This window comes from Erpetoichthys calabaricus, chromosome 4 (assembly GCF_900747795.2).
Source record: "Erpetoichthys calabaricus chromosome 4, fErpCal1.3, whole genome shotgun sequence".
Classification (NCBI taxonomy): domain Eukaryota; kingdom Metazoa; phylum Chordata; class Cladistia; order Polypteriformes; family Polypteridae; genus Erpetoichthys; species Erpetoichthys calabaricus.
In genome coordinates this window covers 329,771,549-329,781,548 of record NC_041397.2, presented here as the reverse complement: position 1 = coordinate 329,781,548, position 10,000 = coordinate 329,771,549, and the positions used below count along the sequence as shown (strand labels likewise).

Sequence of the window (10,000 nt, the reverse complement as noted above, 5' to 3'; positions counted from 1 at the left end):
TTCAGTGAAGACGGCGCAGTCATTGAGCCATTGTGCTGTGTGTCCTTCTGTCTGTCTGTCTGTCCTCACTCGTCTCTCTTCTTCTCCACAGGTTGGGGTCTTGTGGTCTCACCTCGTCCTGCTGCTCAGCTCTCTCCTTGGTCCTCTCGTCTCCAAACTCACAGCTGACTGAACTGGAGCTGAACAACAACAACCTGGGAGATTCAGGGGCTCGTCAGCTGAGTGAGGGGCTCAGGAGTGACAACTGTAAATTAGAGACACTGGGGTGAGTAAAGAGGGGGGGGTGGGGGGTGTGAATGTGTTATTGATGGGCGGGCTGATCACATGACAGCACATGAAGTGACCAGAGTGACAGTGACAAGTGCAGCTGAATGAGGTGACAGACAGGAAAGACAATAAAGATAAGGAGAAACAGACAGAGGAAGATGAGGAGGACCTGCTCTGTCAGATGAGACCACCTACTTGAGCACCGGACCCCATCTCCTCCACTCTTCACAGATCCTGTCTTCATGTCCTAATCCTGACTGTCGTGACAATAATAAATCCATCCTGTGACACCAGCTCTGTGCCAGAGACCCTGAAGGTCTCTTCTGTATCCCCCCATTAGGACAGTCTGGTCTTGATGTGACAATCTGAGATAACAAGTCTCAGTCCATCACTCACTTATCTATTCTGTCTAAAGTTCTCAAGAGTGTCGTGGCCTCCTAACTCACCAGTCACGTAACTGATAATCAGCTGAGAGCGGACACTTTTAAAAATGGAGGATCTCAGCAGGATAACACGACATGTCACAGAACAGGTGTCACCTCAAGGTGGCTCATCTAACATGACGGTGACTTCAGTTGACACCAATGGCTGCCTGTCCAGTCCAATTAAGCACTTCTGGGATGAGCAGGAACTGCAAGTGAGGAGCAGAAATGTGAGGCTGAGAAGTCTGAAGGACTGAGTGATGTCAACATGGAGACAGAAATCCATAAGGAGCCATTCATGTGTCTCAAGAGTTCAACGCTTTGGGGAATTCAGACTCTTTAGAGAAAGAGGAGGACTAACTGTTGTGCCTAATAAAGTGGCCACTGGGTGCCCCTGTAGATCTTGAGCACTTTGCTCTTCTCCTGCACACCCGCTTTACACTCTTTTGTCCAGCGGCCATGTCTTTGTGCACACATCATCATCTGCACTCACACTCACTCGTCTCTCTTTGTGTCTTCTGCTCGTCTCTCCTTGTCGTCCCTCATGTCCCCCATAGCAGGTTTGTTCCCCGCATGTCCTTTTCTCTAACACCCCACCAGGCTGCCCCTCACACTCACACACTTGAACCTTTGCTCCTGTCTGTGCAGATCTCATCTTCATGACGCTCATTTTCAATTTCTGCTGTTCTTCTTGTCTTGTTATTCTTTAACTCTCCGTGTGATTTGATGTCACTGAGATGTCAATTGTGTTATTTCTAACACCTACCAGCAGGTGGTAATGCTGGCAGGTCACTCTACCATTTTGCTCTGAATGGGCAGCTCAGGTCAGAGGAGAGCTGGGAGTGAACAGCAGTGGTCACCAGTAATGGGAGTCACTTCACAGTCCAGTCGGACCACCTCTGTGCCCAGGGGGCTGGACTTTGGGATGCTGAGTGTCCATTCAGAGCTCGTCCACTGGCTTTATTACAAATTAGGAGAGAAATAAGAAAACTGAGGTCACCAGCAGTGAGGCCTTTAGTGGACTGAGGTCAGCTGGTGAGTGGCACCGGTCAGCATGTGACGTGTGAATGTCAGAAGTGTCACATGTCAGTCCTGTCCACAATGTCCATTATGTCACTGATCACACAGTAAGTCCAGTCTTTGTCACAATAGACAGACAGAGGGTCCTCATCATCTAAGTGGTCTGACATCAGGAGAGCCCACCATGACAGACACTCGAGTGTCACCCTCTCTGGTGTCCAGCAGTGACCGGTGTGTCTAACAGGAAACTGTGGATGGGGTCCTGCAAATCAGTCAAAGCCCCTCCATGTGCTGAGTCCTCATTTACAGACACAAGTCCAAGGTGGTCCCTCCGCTGTCATCGGCTTTGTCAAGTCTGTCTGGACCCTCGAGTGCAGGACACTGTCAGCCTCATGTCCTTCACATTCCTGTCCAGTGTCCACATGTCACTTTGAATGACATGTTACCAGTCAGTGTGTCAAGAAGGCAGAAGACCCTGTCAGGTATATAGCGCCTTACCGTATAAGGACAGCGGTGGTCTCAGGGTCAAAGTGCATTTCAGTGAAGACAGCACAGTCATTGAGTCCTTGTGTTGTGTGTCCTTCTGTCTGTCTGTCCTCACTCGTCTCTCTTCTTCTCCACAGGTTGGGGTCTTGTGGTCTCACCTCGTCCTGCTGCTCAGCTCTCTCCTCGGTCCTCTCGTCTCCAAACTCACAGCTGACTGTACTGGAGCTGAACAACAACAACCTGAGAGATTCAGGGGCTCGTCAGCTGAGTGAGGGGCTCAGGAGTGACAACTGTAAATTAGAGAAACTGTGGTGAGTAAAGAGGGGGAGGGGTGGGGGGTGTGAATGTGTTATTGATGGGCGGGCTGATCACATGACAGCACACGGAGTGACCAGAGTGACAATGACAAGTGGTGCGGACTGATGTGACAGACAGGAAGGACAACAAAGATAAGGAGAAACAGACAGAGGAAGATGAGGAGGACCTGCTCTGTCAGATGAGACCACCTACTTGAGCACCGGACCCCATCTCCTCCACTCTTCACAGATCCTGTCTTCATGTCCTAATCCTGACTGTGGTGACAATAATAAATCCATCCTGTGACACAGGCTCTGTGCCAGCGACCCCGAAGGTCTCTTCTGTATCCCCCCTATTAGGACAGGCTGGTCTTGATGGGACAATCTGAGATAACAAGTCTCAGTCCATCACTCACTTCTCTATTCTGTCTAAAGTTCTCAAGAGTGTCGTGGTCTCCTAACTCCCCATCACGTAACTGATAATCAGCTGAGAGCGGACACTTTTATAAATGGAGGATCTCAGCAGGATAACACGTCATGTCACAGAGCAGGTGTCACCTCAACGTGGCTCATCTAACATGACGGTGACTTCAGTTTACCCCAATGGCTGCCTGTCCAGTCCAATAAAGCACTTCTGGGATGAGCTGGAACTGCAAGTGAGGAGCAGAAATGTGAGGCTGAGAAGTCTGAAGGACTGAGTGATGCCAACATGGAGACAGAAATCCATAAGGAGCCATTCATGTGTCTCAAGGGGTCAACGCCTTGGTGAATTCAGGCTCCTTAGAGGCAGAGGAGGCCTACCTGGTGTGCCTAATAAAGTGGCCACTGTGTGCCCCTGCAGATCTTCAGCACTTTGCTTGTCTCCTGCACACCCGCTTTACACTCTTTAGCCCAGCAACCATGTCTTTGTGCACACGTCATCATCTGCACTCACACTCACTCGTCACTCTTTTTATCTTCTCCTCATCTCTCCTTGTCATCTCTCTTGTGTCCTCCATAGCATGTTTGTACCCCACATGTCCTTTTCTCTGACTTCCCACCAGCTGCCCCTCACACTCACACACTTGAACCTTTGCTCATGTCTGTGCAGATCTCATCTTCATGACGCTCATTTCTATTTCTCTTATTTTGATTTCTTTTTCTTCTTTATTCTCCCAGTATGTCCTCACAGATTCCCAGTCCATGTGGTGCCCCGGCCCAGTAAGGTCACTCTGATTCTGGTCACTCCTTAAGGGAGTCACTAAATGGCAGGGCCTCTCCCAGTAGCAGGAACTGAACACAAACAGGATGGACAGACCATCACAGAGGGTCCACACTCAGGGGGTCTAACTGACAACCTCAGCGGCTCAATGTCTTTAAACATCAAATAAGAAAAAGAAGAAAACTGTGAAGGAAAAACTACTCAGAGAAAAGGAGGAAACACCTGTGGACCCCCAGGTCTCCTCCCCATCCTAAACATGTCACTTGTCACTGAGGTTTGACCTCGGCAGGCTAAGCTGGTGCAGGACGTGACGTCAGGCCGAGTCTTCAAGGCAGGTGTCCTGAGCACATGGCGGACCACAGCAGACCCTCACAGTTGTTGTCCCCTGCACTCAGATCACTTTCCTCTAATTAGGACACTAAAGATGTCCCCTCACTGACTGTGACGTGTGTTGAACCCGAGTCTCTGTGGTCTGTAGACACACTAAGGCTGTGTGCTGTATGAGCCAATCAGTGATCAGAGTTCAGCAAATGTTACAAACTTCAGGAAAAAATGACTGACATGAGGCATTATGGGATAGGAGGAGTGGCCAACATTAAAGGAGATGGAAATGGAGGAGTTATTATGGGATATCAGGGGACAGGAGGAGTGGAGAACAAAAAGAATCAGCAAATATGCAGTCAGGAAAAAGGAGAAGAAATGAGAGGTGGAAATGAAGACGAGAAACCCAAAGAGACGAGTGACACGACCTCACCAGCAGAGGACAGGACTTGGGGACCTGCAGGACTGGCTGATGGCAGACACTCAGATGTCTTATAAGACATCCTGGAATGTCAGATGAACACGTCTGGTCACCTTGAGAGACCGTCCTCCATCACAGTCCTGATAATAATAAGAATATTAATAATAATAAGGACAAGACTGTCACCTAATGTCACCACTGAGCTGCTTCTCCTTGTCCCATCTCACTCCTCGTTCTTCATGTCTCATTGTGTCCATCGATGTTGTTCAAAAGTGTGAAGTCAACTGTCCTCAGGTCAGACTAACAGATGTCAGTATTCTGGAGTACACACACACACACACACACACACACTCCACATAAATGTCACCTTATTTAATAAAGGACTCCGCAGACCACCCATCTCCACCATCTCCCCCAAAGCCACTAAGCCCTCGTGTGCTCCTCGTCACCTTGGCAGACCAGCAGCTGCTGTTGTTCCCAGTTTGACAGTCCAGTTCACTTCTTGTGGCCTCAGGTGTCCATCACAATCCCCAGAACTTTCTGTTAGTTTCTGATTTCAGTTGTCCCCCCTTGTGACCCTTATTGACAAAGTGACATTTGCTCAGCCCCTCTCTGACGTCACTTCTCTGCTCCTGATGTCCACATGCTCCTCTGTTGGTGTCCTGCACATCAGACTTGTAACATGACCCCATTGTCGTGTATTCTACCCTCACAGCTCAAGTCTCGCCTGTTTCTTAGACAAATCGTCACTTGATTGATGACAATGCTGTCACCCTTTATTACAACGCTGGCACCTTGAACAGGGGACATGTCCTCATTTGAATATTCCAAAGTGTCTGCAGACATCGGCCTTAACCAGCGTATCCTAATGTAACATCGAGAACACACAAATGACGGGGGGGTCCTAAACACGCCGACAGCTGCAGTGAACATCAATACTCTTTAATGTCACACACGTCATTGTCATTGTCACAGAGTGATGTTTTTAGGATTTATTTAGTTACGTGTGTTATGTTTTATTGTTTGCTCTGAAGAAGTCATTGAGAGAATCGCGTTAGCCCTCAGACTGTGAGGTTTATGTGGTCGGACCTCGAGAAGCAGGACCCCTCAAACAGGCTGCCATGGGGGGCTTCACTTGTGTCTTCAGAACTAAAAGGATTTGCTTGTGATTTAGGACTGAGCTATGAAGAGACGATTGTTTGGTTTTCTTTCAAATTCATTCATATTCTGTCTGTTTATTATGGGATGTGTTGTTGTTGTTTTGATTTGTTTCCTGATCTTCACAGGTGAGTTAATGCTGGTGGTCTGGACTGCTGAATTCCTCCTTTTCTGAGCCCCTGATGTGTTCTTCTTGTGATCTTCTGATTCTTTTCTCTTTCGGTGGCCCAGATGCTGTTCTTCTTGTCTTTTTATTCTTTCACAAGCAAAATACCCGCGCTTCGCAGCGGAGAAGTAGTGTGTTAAAGAGGTTATCTAAACATATATATACATATACTGTATATATATATATATAAATATATATATACATATCTACATATACACATATCTACATATACATATATATACATATCTATACTAATAAAAGGCAAAGCCCTCACTGACTCACTGACTGACTCACTCACTCATCACTAATTCTCCAACTTCCCGTGTAGGTAGAAGTCTGAAATTCATCAGGCTCATTCCTTACAGCTTACTTACAAAAGTTAGGCAGGTTTTATTTCGAAATTCTACGTGTAATGGTCATAACTGGAACCTGTTTGACTGACTCATTCATCACTAATTCTCCAACTTCCCGTGTAGGTAGAAGGCTGAAATTCGGCAGGCTCATTCCTTACAGCTTACTTACAAAAGTTAGACAGGTTTCATTTCGAAATTCTACATGTAATGGTCATAACTGGAACCTGTTTTTTGTCCATATACTCTAATGGAGGAGGCGGAGTCACGTATCGCGTCATCATGTATTACGCCTCCTACGTAATCACGTGAACTGAAAACGACGAAGAGATTTACAGCACAAGTCAAACGCGGGAACGAAGGTAAATGACGTTAATTGTTGACTGTCTTTTAATACTGTGTACTTGTTGAGTGTCTTTTAATACTGTGTAAGCATACATATTAACACATGTGCAATTAAACGTGTGCATTTACGGGGTGATTTCTCAGGCTTAAAAGCTCGCCTTTTATTAAAAAGGTAAATGCAAACTCTTTTCATTCTGAAGGGCACTAACCACGTTAGATTTCAGCCGTTAAACGCGCAAAAATGTCAGTACACCAGATAAATAAGCGCAACATATTATCAGTTGTATTGTATGCTTACAATACATATAGAAATGTGTTAATCGTTAACTAATATTATGGGATGGTGTTTTTCGACTCGCGCTTTGATTTAAACGATTGCATGTCTTGGTGGGTTTGCGTAGCTTATTGTCAATATCTTTACAGCTCTTTTTAAGACTTAATTTAAAAAGGTTTTCTTCTTAATAAAAATTTAAAAGCAGTACTTTAAAAGCAGCGCTCACTTCACTCCCTTACGGGAATCGAACCTCGGACGTCAGCGCTAGAGGCTAAGCCCCTAAAATTGCGCCACGGCGTGTGGTTCGTTTATTTGACAGCATGTAGATCGGGGTAATTACATTCACGGCATTCGTAGTCTGATTCACAATCTGATTGTATGGGTGGTTACCTACCAGGTAACGCTTATGTTTAGCCAGCAAGTCATCTCGAAGTGATCACTCGAGTGAACGCAGCTTCACAAAAAAACAGATCCTTAACAAACTGTTATTGGTATATTTTCCCTCAATTTTAAAAGGTTTTCTTTTCTTCTTAATAAAAATTTAAAAGCAGTACTTCGCCGGTACGAAGCGCGGGGATTTGAGCGACTGACGCATACAGACATATTCATGAGTGCAGGTACTTCGGAAAGAAAGCACTGTGTAAACCTAAACTTTAAATTAAGTTCATAGACCTACAAAAGTTTGCCATTAATTTGAGGCAAGATTGCTTTTCTCATGTACAACTATACGTTGCATTCTTAACAGTAAGCTTGCACAGCTTGGTCATATTACAACCTGAGTGCTGAACTGACAACGTCGTATACAAACAGAACTATAACAATCGTAATAAACAAACAAAAAAAAAAGCGAAGAACCCTTGGATTTAATAAAAAGGCTCTTTCCTTGGCGAAGCAAGGAAAAAGGAAGACCTTATATGGCGTTCGTTTAAAAAACAGCGGAAAAGCTGTGTTAAGGCTGCTTCACAAAAAAACAGATCCTTAACAAATTGCTATTGGGATATTTTCCCTCAATTTAAAAAGCTTTTCTTCTTCATAAAAATTTAAAAGCAGTACATTGTGGGGATTTAGATATATATATATATAGAGAGAGAGAGAGAGAGAGAGAGATATAGATATATAGATATATATATATAGATATAGATATATATAGATATACATATATAGATATAGATATATATAGATATAGATATATATATATATATATGTATGTATGTCTATATATATACAGTGGTGTGAAAAACTATTTGCCCCCTTCCTGATTTCTTATTCTTTTGCATGTTTGTCACACAAAATGTTTCTGATCATCAAACACATTTAACCATTAGTCAAATATAACACAAGTAAACACAAAATGCAGTTTTTAAATGATGGTGTTTATTATTTAGGGAGAAAAAAAATCCAAACCTACATGGCCCTGTGTGAAAAAGTATTTGCCCCCTTGTTAAAAAATAACCTAACTGTGGTGTATCACACCTGAGTTCAATTTCCGTAGCCACCCCCAGGCCTGATTACTGCCACACCTGTTTCAATCAAGAAATCACTTAAATAGGAGCTGCCTGACACAGAGAAGTAGACCAAAAGCACCTCAAAAGCTAGACACCATGCCAAGATCCAAAGAAATTCAGGAACAAATGAGAACAGAAGTAATTGAGATCTATCAGTCTGGTAAAGGTTATAAAGCCATTTCTAAAGCTTTGGGACTCCAGCGAACCACAGTGAGAGCCATTATCCACAAATGGCAAAAACATGGAACAGTGGTGAACCTTCCCAGGAGTGGCCGGCCGACCAAAATTACCCCAAGAGCGCAGAGACGACTCATCCGAGAGGTCACAAAAGACCCAGGACAACGTCTAAAGAACTGCAGGCCTCACTTGCCTCAATTAAGGTCAGTGTTCACGACTCCACCATAAGAAAGAGACTGGGCAAAAACGGCCTGCATGGCAGATTTCCAAGACGCAAACCACTGTTAAGCAAAAAGAACATTAGGGCTCGTCTCAATTTTGCTAAGAAACATCTCAATGATTGCCAAGACTTTTGGGAAAATACCTTGTGGACTGATGAGTCAAAAGTTGAACTTTTTGGAAGGCAAATGTCCCGTTACATCTGGCGTAAAAGGAACACAGCATTTCAGAAAAAGAACATCATACCAACAGTAAAATATGGTGGTGGTAGTGTGATGGTCTGGGGTTGTTTTGCTCCTTCAGGACCTGGAAGGCTTGCTGTGATAGATGGAACCATGAATTCTACTGTCTATCAAAAAATCCTGAAGGAGAATGTCCGGCCATCTGTTCGTCAACTCAAGCTAAAGCGATCTTGGGTGCTGCAACAGGACAATGACCCAAAACACACCAGCAAATCCACCTCTGAATGGCTGAAGAAAAACAAAATGAAGACTTTGGAGTGGCCTAGTCAAAGTCCTGACCTAAATCCAATTGAGATGCTATGGCATGACCTTAAAAAGGCGGTTCATGCTAGAAAACCCTCAAATAAAGCTGAATTACAACAATTTTGCAAAGATGAGTGGGCCAAAATTCCTCCAGAGCGCTGTAAAAGACTCACTGCAAGTTATCGCAAACGCTTGATTGCAGTTATTGCTGCTAAGGGTGGCCCAACCAGTTATTAGGTTCAGGGGGCAATTACTTTTTCACACAGGGCCATGTAGGTTTGGATTTTTTTTCTCCCTAAATAATAAACACCATCATTTACAAACTGCATTTTGTGTTTACTTGTGTTATATTTGACTAATGGTTAAATGTGTTTGATGATCAGAAACATTTTGTGTGACAAACATGCAAAAGAATAAGAAATCAGGAAGGGGGCAAATAGTTTTTCACACCACTGTATATATATATATATGTAAGCTTATAAGTACTGCCTTACTTCTCTTTAAGAAAGGAAGATGTAATGATACTTGATTTAAACGATTCCATGTCTTGGTGGGTTTGCGTAGCTTATTGTCAATATCTTTACACCTGTTTTTAAGACTTATTGACTGAAACGGGCTTTCACGAAAAAAGTTAGGGCTTTGCTACAGGATACACCCTCCACAAGTTAAACAAGTAAAAATAAAAGTGTATATTTCTGTTTTATTTAAACCTTTTAAGTTTGTATGCATAGCCCCATTTGGCTGTTTTATTTTTTTTTTTCTTTCTTCAGTAATATTTAATCTCCTTAAAGAAAAAGAACATATGCATTTTACTTTTTTTGTATCTCTTTAGTAATATTTTAGTGTAAAAGGATAACTAGTATTTAAACCTTTTATGTTACTTTATA

At 43.7% G+C, this 10,000-nt stretch overlaps 4 protein-coding genes and 1 long non-coding RNA gene across 10 annotated transcripts in view; 1 reads left to right on the top strand and 4 right to left on the bottom strand.

Annotated features, from left to right (window-relative positions):
- Positions 1 to 10,000, bottom strand: part of LOC114643553 (protein NLRC5-like) — a 5,922,889-nt gene that overhangs the window by 596,775 nt on the left and 5,316,114 nt on the right. The window lies entirely within an intron of this gene.
- The window catches only part of LOC114643557 (NACHT, LRR and PYD domains-containing protein 3-like), a 1,908,976-nt gene that overhangs the window by 714,683 nt on the left and 1,184,293 nt on the right, over positions 1 to 10,000 (bottom strand). The gene's annotated exons all lie outside the window — the stretch shown is intronic.
- The window catches only part of LOC114642226 (E3 ubiquitin-protein ligase TRIM16-like), a 773,543-nt gene that overhangs the window by 648,960 nt on the left and 114,583 nt on the right, over positions 1 to 10,000 (bottom strand). The gene's annotated exons all lie outside the window — the stretch shown is intronic.
- LOC127527383 (uncharacterized) overlaps positions 1 to 10,000 on the bottom strand; it is a 374,162-nt gene that overhangs the window by 355,945 nt on the left and 8,217 nt on the right. The gene's annotated exons all lie outside the window — the stretch shown is intronic.
- LOC114641943 (NACHT, LRR and PYD domains-containing protein 3-like) overlaps positions 1 to 10,000 on the top strand; it is a 476,010-nt gene that overhangs the window by 458,135 nt on the left and 7,875 nt on the right. For both annotated transcript variants that reach the window (XM_051925775.1, XM_051925776.1), the window contains 2 exons: positions 92 to 265; positions 2,333 to 2,506. In XM_051925775.1, the coding sequence (XP_051781735.1) occupies positions 92 to 265; positions 2,333 to 2,506 (348 nt within the window). The remainder of the gene's footprint in view (positions 1 to 91; positions 266 to 2,332; positions 2,507 to 10,000) is intronic.